Below are 21,226 nucleotides of genomic sequence, written 5' to 3'. Positions count from 1 at the left end.
ACATCTTCATTCTGCAAAGTGGGAAGCAAAGATGCTCTCCCCAAGGTGGCTGGAAAAAGAAATGAAGATCAATGTTATTTTTAGAAATCAGAAAGATAATCAATACAAAGGGTAGAGTGAGTTAGCTAAATCCTTGACTATTATGGCAGGAAGTCAATAGATTATAAATCAAAAAATGTTTATAATATGCTTATCAAAGAAGAAACGTACTATTTAGAGATGTGGATGTAACCACCAGAGGAACTGAATCAGAAATGTTTTTTGTTTTTTTTTTTTTCTAAAAAACCTTGCTCTAAGGAGTGGTACTTGAAGTGGGGAGGGCTGAAGCCCCTTGAAGTACATGCTTGTCATTAAAAGCTCTTCTGTATGATTTGATTTTTAAAAATAGTGTGCATGATTAGCTATCTTAATAAATTGTAAGATACTATTTTAAAGCTTTGGAGTAAATTATGAATAATTTGAACTGGAAGAGAAAAACATATGCTTTCTAATCTCCTTGACATGGTAGACCAGAAAAAAAGGGAAATAACATTTATTAGAGATTCATCAAACTGTAGTAGCAATAGTTTGGGGGTGAGAGGATGAGAATGCTGTGAGAGCCCAGGGGAAACCTTGCCTTGTCTATTTTATTTTAAAAGTTGACACTGAGGATATGTTTTTCTATTACTTTTATATTCAAGGTGTTTTAACTAAGAAAATACAATAGGAAAAATACGCCACTCAAAAGAACATGACAAAAATCAAATATCCAGGATTATTTATTTTTTAAAAAGTTCAAAAAATTTAGGAAAAGAGACAGATGTGTCATCAATTAGTCTTCATGTACCTTTAGGTAGACCATTTTTCTGTTCTCTTTCCCCTCTGCCAAAGGATAAAAAGCCCCGGGCTCTGAATTCGTTTTCACTCCAGCCCCCAGCACCTGGCAGAGGTCAGTTCTCCTCTGCGTGCCCTCCACAAGTTTTTTCGTGCATTTGACAAATGTGTTTTGAACACATATTGTAGGCCAGGCACCTTGGGGACACACAAGGCCTGAGAGAACATTGCTGTGACAGTGATTAGTCCCCCTGCCTAATCCAGGCTCCCCTGGTCTATGTCCCGGGAGCATCCTGAACTGTTCATCTAGGTGCACTCAGCATCTTTCCTACACAATTGTGAACTTGCTGAAGATGGGAACTTGTCTATTTTCTGCTGAGTCCTGGGCACCCAGAACAGTGTCTGGCACATAGTAGGTGCTAAATAAGCCCTTATAAAGCAGAAGGCAGACTGGAGGTTCCCTCAAATGCAAACCACTTACTTCGAAGTGTCTTATGGTCTCTTTTTGTCTTATTGTCTCTCCAGGCTGAGAAGAGGGACCGGAGCACAGGAGAAGATGCCAGCCTGACGGGAATAATCTGTGAGTCAGGAAGTGATGACTCCAAGAGCTTTGTAAGATCCGGAAAGCATTAGAAACTTCCGCATCATTGTCATTTCATTTAAACCCCATTTCCTCACAGTGAGAAATACAATGCTGGAAACAGTGAGGGACCGTGGCTTGTTTTCAGGAGAAGAAGGAAGAGGAGGCTGAAGAGATGCTATTCCACTGTGCCCAGTCTTAGAGAAACATGAGGACCAGGTGGGGCGGAAGTTTTAAAGGTTAGAGCTGAAGCTCTTGCCTGGTGGAAGCAAGGAAGGTCACAGTTCAAAGTTCCCCTTCTATCAAGCAGCAAATAATGCAAGTGAGGCAAAGACTCAGACATGGCAAATCCAGGAATATGTCATTCCTGGGATTCAACTCCAGAGACTTCCCTGGTGGTCCAGTGGTTAAGGATCTGCTTTGTAATGCAGGAGATGTGGGTTCAATCCCTGGTCAGGGAACTAAGATTCCACATGCCTCGAAGCAACTAAGCCTGCCCATTTTAACTACTGAGTCCAAGCACCACAACCAGAGAACCCGTGTGCTGTCACGGAAGATCCTGTGTGCCATGACTAAGACCCAACACAGCCAAAGGAGTAAATTAATTAAAAACTCATCCAAAGGCTTCCAGTTCACCCAAAGTCCAAGTTCCCACAGCTTCCTTCCGACCTCCAGCTCCCTCACCTGTTCACTCTTCCTCCTCACTCATCCTGTTCAGTCACACTGACTTCCTTGCTCCTTAAACACCCAAGACACTTCCCCGCTCAGGGCCTTTGCACGGGCTGTTCCTTCTGCCTGGCAGGAATGCTCTTCCCACCTGACTTGGTTCCTTACCTCTTTCAGATCTGGGGCTAAATGTCACCTTCTCAGGGAAGCCGACCTTGACCATGCTGTTTACAATTTCACCCTCCCCTCCCACCCCATTCTTCTGCCTGCTTTAAGAGAGTTTGGAGAAAGTCCACGGTCTTGGGCTAAGACTCTCCATTTCCTATGCTCAGCCCCAGGGACTCCAACTGGAAAATCATCTTTGGGGGTGGCCCAGAATGAATTTTCCTTGGTTCAGACCTTATTATCTCTGAGAACCCAACCCCTGCCATTTCCCCACTGCTCAGAGCTAAGCCATCACTCACCACGGAGTGAAAAAGCAGAAAAGAGCAATTATGATGCTGTGCAGAAGGCCTTTGACTCAGATTAACATCATTGCCTGTTGATTTGATCTTTTTCTTTTTCTCTAAACACTTAAGGCATTTTGATTGCAAGCCAGATTCATCTTTGGTGAAAAGCAATATTTTGAAAAGCCAGGACTTACTTGGTAGTACATATTTTAAGACATTTTAAGCTGATAAACAGCTAATTGGTTCTTCCCTCCTATGATTCGCAAAGGATCAGAATGATTTGTTGTAAATATGCATCTGTATTAATGGCTCAATGCCAAAATCAATTTCCACAGGTGACAGTAGAATTTTGTAATAGATGAGGTGATGGAAGACACCTCAGCTGTTACCCATGAGGTTCTGAGTCACTTTAATTTAACAGGTAGGTATTATTGTATTCCAAGGCAGCTATGCGTGATGCTGAATAGCATATGCTGCGGAATATAGAGTGGTGGAAATTCCATTTCCTAAATATGCAGGTAACCAAATATATACAGAATCTGAAGCACAAGGAATAGAAACAGTGCCTGCCGGATCTGTACACAATATGTCTCACACAACATGTATTTTCTTTTCTCCTTCCTCAAGTTTGCACCCAGGATATGGAGGGAAATTTTAAATGAGACAGTTAAAATATTCTGGACCATCTTTGAGGGAAAAAAAATGGAAAATGAGTGAGTTATGGACAAACAATATTGAGATCTTCAAGTCAGACTTGCTCAAAATACAGACTGTTGAATTACCATTCATTGTGGCAGGGATTATAGGATATATTATTTTTAAAGTAGTTTGTAAGCACTTAATGGCAGAACAACAATTGTCAGGGATTAGCATGGATTCACTCAGAGAAACTCAAGGTAATGAAATTACTTTCTCACAAGCAATAAATTCAATGTATATTTATTAAGCATCAACTGTGTGCCAGGCTCTTGTTCTAGCCAGTGGTTCAGGGAAATGTGGTAGGTAAAGAGTGTCCGGGAGACTTCCCTAGTGGTCCAGTGGTTAAGAATATGTCTTGCAATGCAGGATATGCAGGTTCGATCCCTGGTTGGAGAACTGAGAACCCATACACCATGGGGCAACTAAACCCATGCATTGCAACAACTGAGCCTGTGTACCACAACTAGAGAGAAGCCCACGTCCCACAACTAGATCCTGCATGCTGCAACTAAGACCTGATGAAGCCAAAAATAAATTAGCAAATAGTTTAAAAGGAGTATTTGGAGAACAAAACATATGTGATAACGTATGTGATAGATAACATATGTGATAGTATTTCTTACAACATGAAAATTAAAAGGTGGATTGATGGTGTTAAGTCTTGCTGCTCCAAGCTCACCTCATTGTGAGCCTACTCATGCCCAAGGTCGCTAAGAACTAGAGCTGGTGATACAATAGTCTTTGGCATGTCCGGTGTGACTCAGGTGCTCTTCAAAGGTGTTTTTGGCCTTGGGTGCTGCATGAGAATCAGACTGCAGACCCTAAGTACCAGAGTTACCCAAGTCAGACACCTTGACTCCTCCTGCCTGACACAGAATGTAAAGCTCAAAGAAGTCAAATAAATGATGTGCCCAAGTCTAGTCCTCAGGAAGTGGGACACCCACGAATCTAATGGCACTCTTAAGTTTGCAAACGCCACAAATTCAATGTAGAGGATGCAAGAATCTCCAATAGTTTGCTTATCTGCTTCTAGTGAAACTCTGGAAAAGAAACATTGCTTTTCTTCCAAATGTTTGGTGTTGCCTTTTTATTTTTTTCAATTTACCTTTGATTCAGAGGTGGTGTTTCTTCAGAACCTACTGCTACAATATCTCAGTCTCACTAACTCTACCATATCTTTCCCTTGACCTTGCTTCTGGTTTTGTAATAAAAATTGGCAAAGGTTGGGTTAATTATTTTTCACCACAGTTCCATTTGTTGAATGGTTCAGAGCCAATGACTAACACCAAACTCTCCCGGATACAGGAGTGGGAAGGTTAGAGAAGCCTGGCCCACCAGGCTGGAATATTAAATTAAGACAGTGCAGTGTGGAGATTAGGGTGAATTTTCTGGTTCAAGTCCCAGCCCTGCCACCACCTAGCTGGTGATCTTCAATTCTCCAAGCCTCAGTGTCATTACTGGTGGGAGAGGCCTGCTAGTTGTCCACAGGGCTATTATGAGAATCAGTTCCTTCTGTCTATACTAGCTGCTTAGCCAAGCAGGTCAGTTCAGTTGCTCAGTCATGTCCGACTCTTTGAGACCCCATCGACTGCAGCATGCCAGGCTTCCCTGTCCATCACCAACTCCAAGAGCTTGCTCAAACTCATGTCCACTGAGTCGATGATGCCATCCCACCATCTCATCCCCTGTCAAGCAGGCCAAGCAGATAGAGTACAGTAATGAAAGGCAGCACAGGGTGGGATTGGAATTCCTGTTCTTCCTCTTATTAACCACGTCCCTTCTGGGTCCGCATCCCTTCATTTGTAAAATGGGGAGAATAGTAATGGCTACCTTCTGAAGAAGGCATAAAGATTAAATAATGTTTGTCAAGTGCTCACTTATAACAGTGCTTGGTATAAAGCATGTGTCTGTTAAATAAATAAATAAATGTTCAGGAGTTAGCCCGTAAGTGAATGCTCAATCTGCTCCAGTAATCGTAGCCTCGTGCACAGAAGGTGTTCATTAAGTGTTAGCTAATTATTATTTTACTATTTTTTTGGCACTTCTTTCTGGGGTTCTCATGACCCATTCTCTCCTTCAGCAACTTCCTTAGAAGCATCCTCCAGGGTCCATATTGACTTCTCACCTGCTTACGAATCCCAGAAGGAAGGGCAGACTTACCCTGGAAGCAGGCCCCTTTGTGGGACCCACAAACCCAGGAAGTAGCCCACTGATGTTGACTCTCTGCCTTGCTAGGAGCTATCCAAGCCAGATAGCTTCTAGTACCAGACATTTCTGTTCATTTGCATTGTTTTGGAGCAAGTCTTAGTAGACTTCAAAATGGTATTTAAACCCTGAATTCTTTCTCCTCTTCAATTCTGCTTTTTCTGGTTGTTGTTGTTTTTAAATTTTCACAGGTTCCTCTGATCCATGGGGCTTCCTGATGGTTCAGATGGTAAATAATCTGAGTGCAATGCAGGGGACCTGGGTTTGATCCCTGGATTGGGAACATTCCCTAGAGAAGGTAATGTCTACCCACTCCAGTATTCTTGCCTGCAGAATCCCGTAGACAGAGGAGCTTGATGGGCTATCACAGTTCATGGGATCAGAAAGAGTCAGATGACCAAGCAACTAATACTTTCACTTTTTTTTTCTGACCCTTGCCCCATAGTATTAATGTTACTTAGAGGGGTTCTGTCAATTTTCCTGTTTGTAGTCAACTGGAGTTTCTCTGCCATTTCAATGACCATCTATGCGTGGATGATCCTAAGTATCAACCCAGGTTTCTTCTCTGCCCTAAACTCTGTATTAGTGGTTCTTAACACTTTGGGAGAATGAAACTATTTCTTAAAAAGTGCCCATTCATATAATATTTTTCATGGAGTTTCATGTCATATGAACCTAATTCTTGGAAATATATGGATAAATAGCTCTGTCTAGATTGTCAATACCACCTGCCTCTTGTGGACCTAATTTCTTCACCCTCACTCACCCAGTAACCACGTCTGATTGAGTCTACTTCAGTCTGCCTCTAGGATCTTTTTTTTTTTTTTTTCCATAGCCACCAGAACACAGGTTACCAAAGCTTTCTTCTCTTGCCGGCTCCAACAGATATTTTTCCCTACCATACCTTGGCAGGGGCTGTCTTCCTTAGATACCATTAGAGGTCGGAAGATCTTGACTTTCTTTCAAACTTTTCATGGCTCAGAAAGAGGACAAGAACTGCCTGGGCAAAGAACTAAATAAGAGTTTTTCAGGAAAGAAAAGAGGACACAACAGAATACCTGATCAGGTGAACAGTCTATGATAAAGCCAACATAGTGCCAGAAAAAAAGAAAGAAATTCAACACTCTTGGGAATACAAAGGGTACTTCTCAAAATAAAATGTTATTGTAGATTCCTACATATCTCTGCAGTGAGGTATAGCAGGGATTGGCAAACTGCTTTTTCTTAAGGGGCCAGACAGTAAATATTTTAGGCTCTGCAGGCCAAGCAGCAAAATTGAGGATACTATATAGGTATTAACATAACAGGAGAGAAAACAAATTTCCATAATTTTAAAATATACAACACTAAGAGTTATATACATGCTGAAATTTGAACTTCTTATCATTTTTATGTGTCGTGAAATATTTGGGGATATTGTTTAATTTTTTCTACCATCTGAAAATGTACAAAATAGTCTTAGCTTTTGGATTGCACAAAAATAAACCATGGGCCAAATCTGACCCATTGGCTGTAGTTTGCCAACTCCTGAAACATAATTGTGTATCACAGTACAGACATCATTGAGTTTTCAACTTTTAGAAGTTTAGAGACAAACCGTAATGACATATTTCCTATTTACTTATAAGTCTCAACTAAGTGGCATATAAAGACGCAACTTTTATTTTGGCTTTCAACTGTGTTATGTCCAATCCCTCGTTTTCTTAGTGATATTTTGGGCAGATTTCATAACTTTCCAGCCACTGTTGGTTGTTAAAACTTGCAACTGCATACCTCGTTGCAAGCTATTTCCCTACTCTTCCCTCTTTCATTTGAGAGTAAATTCAGTATGCTGTGGCCAAGAACAGGAAGGAAAAGAGGCCAAAATGCCACTGCATTTAGTAGGTGGGTTTGCAAAGCATTACTGTTCATTGCTACTGTTCTTCCAGCTGACACTGATGGTCACGTTCGCAGGAATCGACATATTGACTTCCCATTAGAAGCACGTGCATTGGTTATTGGAGGCCCTGTGGACCATCCACTGCAACTTCCTTCCCTGATGTGAAATACCTGAGTCTGGTCAGTCTTTGCCATCCCACCTTGGCTCCCATCACTGGCAACTCATGGCCCCATGCTGCTGGGCCTGCAGTTGCCCCATACAGAACACTTCTGCTTTTAAAGGTCCTCCTGTCTTTGGATAGACTCAGTTCTGGATCAACAGGTGTGGTTTGGGGATTGGCACATGGACTGACTCTTAACCCCTGTGTGACCTCTTGGCCAGGCAGCACTGTGCAGGGCAACAGACTGCAGGGCAATCTTCCTGAATATCCTGTAGCCCTGTCTAGGGTCTGCTTGCCTAACTGGCTATTCTCTTGGGTGGGATATGGACAAAATGGCATAAGCTATGGAGGATCTATGGTGCATACCTCAAAAGACCTCTCCCTTCCAAACAGGCCGCCCCACTGCCATTCTCTCTCTCAGCCCTGGTCCTGCCTTCTGACTTCCTTGCTAAAATATGCACATGAACAGACAAGCAGTTGTGCTGCCTCAGCTAGTATCCAATCCAGGAATGAGATGCCAGCTGCCCTCAGTCTTTATGAATGATTCTTCTTGGAAAGCCACAGGTAACTCATTGGGGAACTAAAAGTACTGAAGGAAGGGTAGTGGTATAAGAAAGCAAAATAATTTGTCTTAGAAAATGCATCTTGTCTAAAACGCATGAATCAAGGACTACTAATCAAAATATTATTTAGAGGTATGAAGGAACCATAAGACATAAATTAAGAACTAGGAAAGAAATAGGTGAAAGTGCTTGCTACTTTTGCGTCCTTGCTGTACAGGTAAAGAAGCTCATGCTCAGAGGTTTAGCAATTTCTGAAGTCTTATAGCCAGAAAATGGCAGGATTCAGGTAATAAACCAGGTCTATCTGAGCCCAAAGCCCCTGCTATTATCTAATATTCTTTAGGATCTTCCATAAATTATTACAGGCCCATTTGCTTCTATATTAAAAAATGAGCTCTTGGCAGGGTCATAGGATGAGGGGAAAAAAACAATCTTGGAGTTTTGTAGACTTCTTTTTAACCTCAGAAACATTAGTTTTATTGGGAATACTTTCACATGTTGGGATAGAATGTTCAATTGTTAAAAATATAATTCTCCTAAAACACACAGTGAGCTTATGTCAGATTTTATTTAATTCATCAGTGAAGGGAACCAGCAGAATGACAACGCTGGCTCAAAGGAAGATGTTATATTTTTTAGATGAAAAAAACTGAAATAATATTGTTAAGATATATATAAAACTGATTAATGTCCTAGGGAATGGGCAAATTGTCCACAACATTTAGAGTTATCTCCTCTAATGAACAGAAACTATTTGTAACTCCACTGGAAGAAAAGATAAATGTTCATCTTCCCAAGTTTTCTACAAGTAAACATCTAGCCATACAGCTAGACCTGGATCTATAATAAAAGCTAGGTCAAACAAAGGTACATTTCCAGGGAATTAGATGACCACTTAAGTAAGCTTGTCAGCCACTGCTCTATGACATTAAACATTAAAAGGGCATACCCACCTTTTTTGTCTGATTTCTTGTTGTTGTTTTTTTCTCCATGTGTGCTGGTAACTCACACGAATCATCCACACTACTAGCCCACATTGATCACCCAACCTTGGATTGCAGGTCACTTGCCTTTATTCCAATCCAGCGATAACATCTCAAATGATGAAGCAAAAAGTATTTCTGGGCTATCTACTTTCTAAGATGGGTAGAATGCTAGAGTCAGAAAGTAGAAGTCTGGATTTGAAGTAGAAAAAAGAGCAATTCTTTCCATCAAGAATGGCGTAGCTAAGAGTAAGATTCAAAAATATTTAACCACCAGCAAGACCTAAGATGAGCCAGTTATAATCGATGCTTTCCATAGGGCTGGAACACGATCATGATGGCCCTACTGGGCCAGGTTTTTACTTTTTACTTGGTGGATCTAATGGATGTTCGAGAGGTTCCAGGAAGGGCTAGTGGTGGGGGTTTGGTGAGGACTGGTTTTATTGGGGATACTTCCACATGTTGGAGTATAATGTTCAAATTGTCAAAAACATAATTCTCTTAAAATACACAGTGAGTTCATGTCAAATTTTATTGAATTCATCAGTAAGGGGAACCAACAGATACTATTTATCAACAGATAAGGAAGTATTTCTGCATTTTAACGTCCAGTATGGCTATATACACATCTTCTGGCTGAATGTTAGTCATGCTCCCACCTCAGCCCCTGCCACTTTCCTAAATCCTAACCTGCCCCCAAACATGGTCAGTCTCTCCCATCCTGCCTTAAGACTCCATCCTAATTCTCTCTTTTATCTGCCTCTTGGATTTTAAGATCAAGGAAGAAAAGTGGAGAGAAAGGAACAAGGAAGGTCAGGAGTAGGAAAGAGTTCTGATGCATTCTGCACCCACATTTAAGGGAAGGTGCAGCATTAATCTAGGACAGAGGAGTGGAAGTGACTACTTGGTACTGTTTCTAAGCTCTAGGGATATAGCAGTGCCCCCAGTAGACCAGAATCTCCTTGCTTATGGAGTTTATATTCTACTGGGGGGCAGATAGGAGATGTGAAAATTGTAAATTAATATAGGTAAAAGTGCCTAGAATGGGCTTGGTACATAGGAAATACTCATGTCCTTCTCCCATCCCTGTCCTCAACCACATCTTTAAAACTTCCCCGAAGGCTTCTGAACACATAAATAAAGCTGGAACCCCATCTGGCTGAAAAAGTCAACCATCTGGAGATTTGGAAATATGGGGGAATTTCTAATGACTGGCTAATTTTTCTTCTCCAGTTTTTCAGCCAGATGTTTGATACCATCCAGGCCCATCTGTAGCAGAAACATCAGTTTATTGAACCTCTTTTTCATAATTTTAAGTTCCCTATCCTAAAATCCGAAGTGGGTTTTTTCCTTACTAGAAATTTTTAATGAGTTGAAAAAAGTGACAGTTCATTTAATGAAGGACAACTTCATTAAGGAAAATACCAGAAATTAGGATTTAAAGGGCCTTTTAGATCATTTTCAGGGCTCAAATGTACCCCAAAGGTCAAATTCAGCCATAAAGTGAGTTTGGTTTGGCTGGCACTGTGTGTTTAAAAGTTAAGCCAAAAAAAAAAAAAAAAGTTAAGCCAGTTGCCCACATTTTAAAAGTCAGATGATTCAATATCTGGCTTTTTAAAATTTGGAGTACTGGGCCAAGTTTGGTATCCATTTCCCCAGAGTAAAAATCAACTCAAGCCACATAGCAATTGTTTCCAGTTTGCCGCAGTCCCCACCACTCTCTGTTGCCCCCACACTGAGACAAGTTTTAGTTACTGTATATCTTCTCATGGGCTTCCCAGGTGGCACTAGTGGTAAAGAACCCGACTCTCAATGCAGGAGATGTAAGAGACATGGGTTCGATCCCTGGGTCGGGAAGATGCCCTGGAGAAGGAAATGGCAACCCACTCCGGTATTCTCAGCTGGAGAGTTCCATGGACATCTCATATGCACTGTTACTCCCCTTCTCACCACAATATAACTGAGCTAAGAGGACTGTGAAATACTTGCTTCACACTTTATATTATTTGCCTAGTCCACGGGGATGTTTGGATTTGTTTCTTCCTAATCTTACCTGAAGCTCTCTCTTTAGAACTGGGTAAACTAAGGTCCAAGGGAGGAAATAACATACACAATTCACATATTCAACTGCTGTGTGTACTAACATGCACAACTGCTAGGGATAGGACTGTGATTAGCACCCGGTAGCATCCTTCCTACTAGGCCAGTGGTCTTTCTGTTATCTAAATGCATCCCTTTGATGATCTCTACAACTTCAAGAGGTTTCTTAATGAGAGAATCACATATTGAACATGTTCTCATTCAAATTCACATGCCGCCATTGAAAGCACACAGCAGGCTGGGGTACTGCCTTGTGAATGCCTAGAGTGCTTTCCAGCTGATGAGTCAGGCATTTGTTCTGGCTTCTCAGTGTGGGTGTCTCTACATAGGTCGATTGGTTTTTCATTCAGGGTCTTTTACTGCCTCGGAGATTTTGCCTCTGGTGGCTCCCCCACCCCTGCAGATGCTGTACCGGCATGGTGGGATCTGGGGCTTCTGAATGTAAAAACCTATGTGTTTGGGCTCTCTCACAGGTTAATATTTGTACCAGTAGCAACCTATCCACTGCTGGAGCATGAATTAATGTTCTCTAGGAAGTGCTAGGTGGAGCAACATGGCTTCGGCAAAGCAGTGTCTGCTGAGTTTAGGCATGAGACCTTGGGCAAGTTCTATAACTTCTCCTGGCCTCAGTTTTCTCATCTGTAAAATGAGGCTCATACTTATACCCACAACACTGACAGCCTTTGAAGATGAAGGAGTTAATTTTTCAAAGTTCTTAACACAATCCTAGCACATAATAAGTGCTAAATATATATGATGTTCTGCTGAGTTACAGAAAGGAAAACTGGAAACATCTCTTCTCTCACTTGAGAGATGTGATCCTTCCTAACACACATAGTTATTTCCAGACCCATTGTAAATACTCAATGTGGCTTGGCATTAATATCATATGTTGCTTGGAAGACTTTTAGAAAATTAAGATTCCAAGTGACCTACTGGAGACCCATGGAAGCCAAGAACCTAGTTGTGGGGGCCTTATTATCTACTTAAAATCTCCCCATGTGAATCTGATGACTAGTTAAATCTGGAAACAATTAATGTAGTTTTCTTATACTTGACTATTTTTGGTGGTAGACAGCTCATAACCTCTGAAAGCTTCTTATGCCATATTGGAGAGTTACTTACACTGAGGTAAAACCTGTTTTCCTCTAGCTCCTACTTCTATCCTCTTGAGGCCACATAGAACATTTTGAGTCTCTTTTCCATATGACAGCCCTTCAGATATTTGCAGACAGCTGTCATGTCCCTCTGGAACATTCTCTCCTTCTTGTACGAAATAGTCACATTCTCTCATGACTCTTAAAAAAGTATGGATGCCTTCTCCCACCCAGTTATCCTTTGACACTTAAAGGGCCAGAAAAATGAAGATGCTGAAGCTTTGGAAGACAGGAGATATGGAACAGGAGACTGTACACCTTCATTCCAGCAGAAGATGGATGCTGCCTACTGCATGTGGCTTCTCATGCAGAAAGCAGATGCTCCTGCAAATTCCCTGAACACTTGATATGTTCATTGCATGAAGGAAAATCTTAGCTTCAGATTTCAGCCAAGCCTATTTTGGTGTTGATTATATGGGTGAATACATAGCTAAAATTTCATTGTGATTCATTAAAGTTGGTGCAGCTCACTGTATTAATACTTCAAAAAGGTTAAAAAAAAAAATACCTGGGTCACATTGCATGGAGACCGCAAGAAAATTTTCTCAGAAGAATCCACCTGACCAAGAACATATCTTAGAATAATCCAATTTCTTCTTGATTCAAATCCTCACTTCTCCCACTAAGCCCACAGAATGCCTGGGTGGGGTTCCAATTCCTTGTACAAACTGTGGGTGTAGGACATGATGTTGGAGAAAAGAGAAACCATCAGTTGAGAAAATTTGAGAAAGGATTCAGGAATTTTAGGACCTAATGAGGGAGGCCAAAATTGGTGTTTAATTGTGTATTCCCAGATTTACAATAAAGAGGCAGAAAACTTGGAAATAACTGAAATATGGTCTACCTATATGCCATTTTTGGCTTGGAAGCCGCCTCAGATTTTTTTTTTATGTCATCCTTAGAATCACATAGGCACCAAAACATCCACCAAATTGCAGCTTTATAAAGATGACTCAATTCCTTATTGTTAACACAGGAAAGAGAATTATGGCATTTCCCTGAGGTAAATGACTTCACCATATCTGACCACAAATATACAGATATCAGATTTTTGTCAATGTTTAAGAAAGAGTTTCCATCAGTACATTGAATATAATAATTCAATGGATAGTGCTAATTCCTGAACACCTACCCCAAATTAATCATCTACCAGATTAATATGCTCAGGTTTGGATAGGTAAATGTCTTGGCCAAGGTCACATAGTTTGCAGCATTACCAAGGTCTTCAGACAGCAAGTGCAGTAATCCTGTTGCATTTAAATCATCCTTTCCTACCTGGGCTTCCCACCAGTTGCAAATTTGCGGTGGAAACAGAATCAACTCTAGTAGTGCTACAGTCAGGAGAGCAGTTGTTCAGAGTGTCAGATCATGGGAGGAAGGCCAGGGAATGATGCAATATTACACTAGCAAGTGATGTCATAGCATGATTTCCTAAGCAATTTACGTAAATGCAACTTCTCAAGAAGCCCTGACAAATGCCAGCCAGTGGGAATGCAGGCATGGAGAACCAATGGCAGGCAGGGGAGGAAAGCACATAGGAAACACAGATTTCCTTGCTCATCACTATGACAAGCTTCACAGATTCCTCAGAAGCCTGAGAAAACTCCTTTCTGCCCCTCTAATCCAGTTCCTTCCCTCAGGCACACAGTTTCTAAAGAGCTTTGATTTTCTTCACTATTTTTTGATTTACTCCTACTGACATCCAGGCATTGCCCAATGATGCTGAGAGTGACTTCTGGTGTTCTGAAGGCAAGTTTAATAGTGAGACAGGCTTGACATTCTAAGACTGGTTTGTCCTCTTCATTGTAATTTAGAATGAAGCCTCAATTTTTTGAATGAGATGTGGTATGCTGTGATTCTTGAGAATCGGTCTTATGCAAATGTCATAGAAATATATATGTTGGCTTTGCAAATGCTTTAGAAAAGAAGACAGGTGGACACTAAATACCAATACTTCAGTTTTGTTTTGATCCCAAATGGAGAAATATGTATTAATGTTTTCATAAAATGTGTGTGTGTGTGTGTGTGTGTGTGTGTGCGCGTGCGTAGAGGTTCATATAGGTTAGTCTGGAACTGACTGGCAATGGAAGTTCATGAAAATATCTAGTTAGACCAAACTCAGAAGCAACTGATAAGACTATGTTGAGAAATCAGGAAATAGCTCAGAGTCTGCCAGGCTAGGTCATAACCAATCTCTCGCTCTCCCCCCTCTGCTTTCCCTTCCTTCCCTTCCTCTCCTGTCACCTCTTCTCCACTGAAATGCAATTTAAGCAGATCCAGAGACCCCATCTCAAGACAGAGATCAAAGCAAAGTAGTTCACAATATGCCTGGGGATCTTAGATTTGAAGACTTTTCTCAACTGCAGAAGCTGCCTGGAGAGCCACAAAATCTCATCTCATGAAGCTCATACCAAAAACAACCAACAAGACCCAACCCTTTCATCCCACACTGCATTAGTCTTGCTTGGAACAGTCTGGACATCTGCAAATTCTCTGCAACAATTTGAACTATCCTCTTTCCCCATCACTGCCTCTGTCTCCCCCAACCACACACTGGAATAGCAAAAAATCAGAAACTGGATTGTTTGGGGCTGTTGAGAGGAATTAGTAAATACCTTCTAGGCAGCAGGTCCTCCACAGCCCGGAATGGGTCATTACTTCTTCATTCTTCCTGCTGGTTTCATTATCACTTGTAGATTTAGTCCTGCACACACCTCTGGAATATAACCAGTAGTCCGTGCCCACTGCGATGGTCATTAAACTAAAAGCTGCGAAGGCTCCCACAGTAGTGATCAACATCTGGACTCCTCTGTCACACATCCTCATAATTCTTCATGGTACTCTGGACGGCTGGGGGTTGGAGAGGGAGATTCAATGCCAGAGGGGAAAAATCACTCTGCAGCTGGGTAACCTAGGACAGGCTTTTCCAAAAATTCAGGTCTCCTTTTGTCGGCATCCACAGGGACTTTGGGAAAGCTGGGTTTTCCTGTCTGGAGCTCTCTCCAGTTCCCTGGGTCGCCTATGGCCCTCGGAAGGGTGAAGGCTCCAGGGGGTTGGTCCACATCACTGCTGCCTTCTGAGGGTCCCTGGTTTCCTTTCATTCCTCGGGAGCTTGGTAAGGATGAGGGTCCGTGCAGGGCATGGCTCTGGAGCCTGGAGCTGCCAGCTCGGTCTGAGATGCGCCTGGCTCCTCACAGCCCCGGGAGACTCAAGGCAAAGAAATCCAGAGAGGACTATGTGTGTGTGTGTGTGTGTGTGTGTGTGCGTGTGTGCGTGCGTGTGTGTGCGAGCGCGTGTGCTGGGGGTGAGGGCGGATGGCAAAAAATAGCACTGCTGGGAGGCGAGTCGCTGAGAAGAGTGTTCATTGCTTCCCCAGCCTCCCAGGAAAGCTCACCGCCTGCTCCCGACACCCCCGCTCAAACTGGAGAAAAGACAGTCCTGGGGCGGGGGCCGAGAGGTTTCGCCGGAGGGCAAAGGTCCGCGGTGCTGAAGGGACAGCTCCTGCCTGTTGCCCCGCCCCCGCCTTCCTAACGACCAGCTTTAGGTCCGTGGTGCTGAAGGGACAGCTCCTCCGCCGCTGCTGCACCGCGCCTTCCTAACGCCCGGGCGAGAGACCCGGGATACAGACGGGTGGGTCTTCCTCCCGCCCCTCCCAGGCCAGCCCACCTGCTCTTCTCAACCTAGTCAACCCACGCTCCGCGCAAAGTTTCGGGAGCCCAGGGCAGTCAGCGCCCCGGCTCCTCAGGCGCGCTGCAGCACGACCCGGTTCCCCCGCTCCCCGCTCCCGGAAGGGTTAAGGAAAGGGGAAGGGGAAAGGAGCCTGCAGCGCACTCTGGCGCTCTCTCAGCTCCCACCCAACGCGGCATTTCCCCCACCACCAATGAGCCAGGCAAGTTTGCCTTTTGCTGCGGGCGCCGCTGGAGCCCATTGGGGAAGACCGAGTCTTCTTAAAGGGACCGGCGACTCGGGGCAACGGTTCTATGGCTCACTTGGGCGGGCAAAAAGTGTTGTCACAGGAACATCTGTGTATAGTCTGACTCAATTTGGTTCCCCAGAAAACAAACCAATATGTCTACCTTCCTTTCTCTGGAGCTCTGGTTTACAAGGGAGACAACGTGCTCAGATCAGACCCGAAACTGTTCATATACATATGATCATGTATTCCTAAAAGACAGAAGGAGCCAGAAGTATGCAGACTATTATACACGTATTAGGGATTTGGGCCCAGGGAGTGTGAGATATTGATCTCTGAACACACATATATTTTCACAACCGCACATTTTGAGGGTGGTGGTGGTGATGGAGTCAAGGTGGGACAGTCTCTGAAAATGTCAGATTCTCTTCAAAGGTCCCTTGGATGATCATTTGTTAACATTCTTGTCTAAGTTAGACAGGAAGCAAGTGAAGTTAGGTCTGCTTTCCTTGCTAGTCCCAAGTGCAAATGTTGGTGCACACCAGAAAGCTAGTGAGACTCTTCCTTGGAAATAGTCATTGTTGCAAGTGTTAGTTGCTCAGTCGTGTCCAACTCTTTGCTATCCCATGCACCCAGCCTAGCAGGCTCCTCTGTCCATGGAATTCTCCAGACAAGAATACTGGAGTAGGTAGTCATTCACTTCTTCTGGGGATCTTCCCAAGCCAGGGATCAAACCTGGGTCTCCCACATTGCAGGCAGATTCTTTACCATCTGAACCACCAAGGATCAGCATTTAATTCATCTAGCTCTTTATCACCATGTGTCCTGGCATATACTTGAGCATGCCAAGTAGACTGAGTCCACAGAATGCCCTCATTATTTCTGTCCTGTGGCACGATGGGACAGATACCCAGAGGTCAGGCGTTCGAAATCGAGGCTGCTTGGGTTGTTTCTGCAGTCCCTGAGATGTGTTCATAACCAGCTGTCATATTTGAATGCTATTTAACTGGACAAAAAGATAATGGTAGGTAATCGCAGGCACGTACAGTCCCCTGGTGACATATCTGGCTCTCTGTCTGAGAGCTTCTAACCAGAAGACTGAACAGCAACAATTCACAGAAGAGTTCTCAAATGCAGCTCACGACTTCTTGGTGACTCTGCTACTTTGCTTGTATGCTTTTGCTCTTAAATTCACTTAAACATTTGGTTCTTGGTGTTAGATATACCTGCATGTGCATGTGTAGATTCGAATGCATAGTAGTCATCGTGTGATTGTATTTAGATGTTTACTTGTGCTGTGTCCAATTTAGTTGTGAGTTCTGAATGCCTGGGAATTTGTTGTAGAAGTAAAGCAGGTATGTATACATGTATATGTATGTATATATGTGTATGACAGTACCTGCTTACAGTGTTATAAGCCTATTTGTTGCAAATGCATAGCTGTATGCATTTGTGGGTGTACATGCCTAAGTATAGGTGTAGTGTAGGTTTATGCACCTACATAGACTTACTTGCATATGCATGTGTCGTGGATCACAAACACTGATTTGTAGGCAGGAAGTAGAAATACTGAAAGCTTGCCACATAACCAAAATGGAACAGATAAACTTGGGGCCAAGACCACAGCTAGGCATATCCCAGAAGAGAGATAGGAGGTAATGGGGGAAAATGCACCAAGCCTTCTATAAGTTATTTATTGTTTTTTCTTTCCTGAAATGAAATTTGCTTCTCAATAAAGCTTCCTTTTTTGTTTTTTTTTAAAGGAAAAAGCCCTATGTAAGATGGAGGTGAAGCTGGTCTTCCCTGAAAAGGGTTGCTAGATTAGTGAAATTTCCCTTCCCCATCTCAAAAACTTAAATAATATGAAATAATTAATAATGACCAAAGCAACTACTCCAGGATCTGTTTTCGCCCTTCCTCTGATAAGAGTGAGAAGGGTCTTTTCCCAAAGCAGGATCACATGATTGGAAGGTCAATGGGCTTTGGGAGAGTGTGCTCCAATCAACCCATTCACCAAACTCACAGTAAAACAACAGCAGCCCACTCTCTACCTCCGTGGTCTGTAATATAAGCCCAGACACACAAGGTGTGGTTCCCAGAAGGTTCAGGAGAATGGAATCAAACATCCAGGCAAACTGTGTGGGATTGGGGAGAAGGGTCAGGAGCTCAGGCAGAGGAAGGTGATGATTACGGCTCAGGATGTGGACAATTCTAAAGGAGAGAAGGATCAATATAACAAGAGTGAAAATGTATACTGAGCTTTTGGCTTGGTGAGGCAGGGTTCTCCCCTGCCTCTCCCCTCCCCTGTTCTCCCCTACCCAGGTCCAAAGCTGATCACAGACTAGTTCAAAGTTGATCACAGAGTATGGGAAGACCTGAACTGCGTTTGGAGAATCAGAACACCTGAGTGGAGTGGGAGTGCAGAGGCAGGAAGGCCGTCAGTCAGTTCCTGATGAAGCCTCCCCACTTACTAGGGGGTGACCTCATCCTTTCATTCAATTGAATGTGTAGGTGTGTGTACATGGGTGCGTAGCATCAGCTTCTAAGCCTAGATGTAATTGCTCGTTTCTTACCACTAGAGGGCTCTTTCACCAGATCCACCAGGGACCCGAGATTCAAAGCACTATCTTTTTATAACAGTGATGGAGCCAGGCTCTTTCTGTGTTTGCTGATGACCTTCTTTGATCCAACTAATGTGGCAGGAGACCTGGAAGCACTCAGACAGCTTGCAACTGATGTTTGAGACTCTTATTAAGGCTTCTTTTTACCAGCTTCCTTTGGATTCTTAGGGGTTTCCGTGATGGCTCAGATGGTAAAGAATCTGCCTGCAATGCAGGAGACCTGGAATCGATCCCTGAGTTGGAAAGATCCCCTGGAGAAGGGAATGGTTACCCATTCCAGTATTCTTGCCTGGAGACTTCCATGGACAGAGGAGTCTGGTGATTGGATTCTTAGCTAGTTGAGTAGCTGGCAAGGTACATCTGTACTTTTTTCTGTTCTTCCTCTCCTAGGTCAGAATTACCCTCACCTCAGGAGGGGTCAGGGCCCCTGAAAGTGGTTATGTCATTTAGGAATGAGTACCAGCAACTGATTCAATTCAATTAATGCTTTGTGAGTGCCTACTATGTACAAAGCATTCTGCTTAGCAGTTTGAAGAATACACAAATATGGTTCCTACCTGCCCCTCAAGAAGCCCATTATATAGTAGGGGATATTTTGCTAGTACATTTTGGCCATAAATAGAAGAAACTCATTGGAGTTAGGTTAAGGGATTGGAGTTTTGATATAAGGATATGATGCTGCTTCAAGAAACCTTTAAGCAAAGACATTATCAGGCCTCAGCAAGGAGATAAAACCAGGGAATAAAAGCCATCAGGAGTCTTGACAGTCACTCTATTTTTCATCTCTGCCTCTTTCCATATTTTTAGTTGGAAAAAGATTATTTTGCCTTCTCTCCTTGTTAATCCTCAAGAGGGAAGCTAGATGTTGAGGTTTTATGTCTCCTCTAGCCAAGAGATCCACCCAGACTCAAAAGGGCAGTTTTAGTCTCAATTAAAAACTTCCAGGGGAGATAAACTGATTGTGTCATGTGCCACTTTCCAGCCCAACCTGCTGTGATCATGGAGACAGGGTTGTGGTAGTATGAACATAGCTACTGGGACCAGCTCCCATGAGTTGACGGAGAGAGGACAGTTCTCAGAGTAGGAGGAACTTTCCAGACAGCTCAGAAGACTGCTATGAAAAATCCACGTGATTCACTTCTGGAGCTACTCTGATGATACCCAGAGGTTCAGCAGTAAAACATGATCATGAATGAGAAGATAACATGTTAGGATATAAGGCTCTGAAGATATTGGAGCCTCTGCCAGAGGTAGAACTGAGCTGAGTGTACCCCCCTGCCCCCAGCTTCACCTTTGTCTATGCCCTTCTTCCAAGGAACATAAGCTGAAAGAGAAAAACTTGTCTGTGGTAAAGTCACCCACATGAATGTAAGTTAAGGAAATGGTGAAAACTAAGCAGATGTGGACTGAGGGTGCCCTGTCTGCCATCCCATAATTCCCCCTTTATGTTCTCACATAGTCTAGTTATGGGTTTTTTCACTTCTAGATTCAAAGTGTTGAAAGTGAAATATGGTTATAGAACACATCCTCATGTTATTTAAACTTTAGCCTTACTGACCTTCTTTCAGTAACCAAAATCCCCTATTCTCTTGCACTCACATACTTGAAAATTAGGTCCCTCCTATCTGCACCTGTGCTAGGAGTTGAATGATTGGAGGAGGGAAGGAATGGTGGGGATGCAACATCCAGGTATTACATAGAGAACAGCCAGGGTATGCTGTTGATAGCTGATGGAAGTTCTAGAGGTTGGAGTATGTCATTGAAAGTTATGAAGGTAATAAATATAGGAACCATAAAAATTCAACAACTGTATTTGGAGTGGGCTTTCCTTGTGGCTCAGCTGGTAACGAATCCACCTGCAATGTGGGAGACCTGGGTTCAATCCCTGGGTTGGGAAGATCCCCTGGAGAAGAGAGTGGCTACCCACTCCAGTATTCTGGCCTGGAGAATTCCATGGACTGAGATACAAGAGTCCATGGGAGCACAAGAGTCAGACATGACTGAGCGACTTTCAAGTTAAACTAAAGTGACGCAGATGGTAAAGAATCTGCCTGTCAATGCAAGAGACCCAGGTTCAGTCTCTGGGTTGGGATGATGCCCTGGAGAAGGGAATGACAATCCACTCCAGTATTCTTGCCTGGAGAGTTCTATGGACAGAGGAGCCTGGTGGGCTACAGTCCATGGGGTCACAAAGAGTCAGACATGACTGAACAACTTTCATTCACCCACTCAAGACAGAAAAGTTACCAGCTAACCATGGTAACTTTTGGGGAGAGGAGCAGGAGTGGGACCAGGAGCTGCTTTTCCTGACATCCCCTTTGATCCTATTTGATTTTCAGAAAATACTGAGCATGTATACTTTGATAAATGTTTGAAGTCAATTAAAAAATAAATGAAAGCATTAAGTAGCATGCCACTTGTCCATCTCTTCCAGCCAC

At 43.0% G+C, this 21,226-nt stretch overlaps 1 protein-coding gene across 1 annotated transcript in view; it reads right to left on the bottom strand.

Annotated features, from left to right (window-relative positions):
- Positions 1-16,057, bottom strand: part of CACNG3 (calcium voltage-gated channel auxiliary subunit gamma 3) — a 95,265-nt gene extending 79,208 nt beyond the window's left edge. The window contains exon 1 of the mRNA XM_020879271.2: positions 14,870-16,057. Within this exon, the coding sequence (XP_020734930.1) occupies positions 14,870-15,080 (211 nt within the window). The 5' untranslated portion in view covers positions 15,081-16,057. The remainder of the gene's footprint in view (positions 1-14,869) is intronic.
- Positions 16,058-21,226: the final 5,169 nt, after the last annotated feature.

This window comes from Odocoileus virginianus, chromosome 33, assembly GCF_023699985.2.
Source record: "Odocoileus virginianus isolate 20LAN1187 ecotype Illinois chromosome 33, Ovbor_1.2, whole genome shotgun sequence".
In the NCBI taxonomy this organism is placed as follows: domain Eukaryota; kingdom Metazoa; phylum Chordata; class Mammalia; order Artiodactyla; family Cervidae; genus Odocoileus; species Odocoileus virginianus.
The sequence above is the reverse complement of the archived record's forward strand: the minus strand, read 5'-3'. Positions and strand labels throughout refer to the sequence as shown.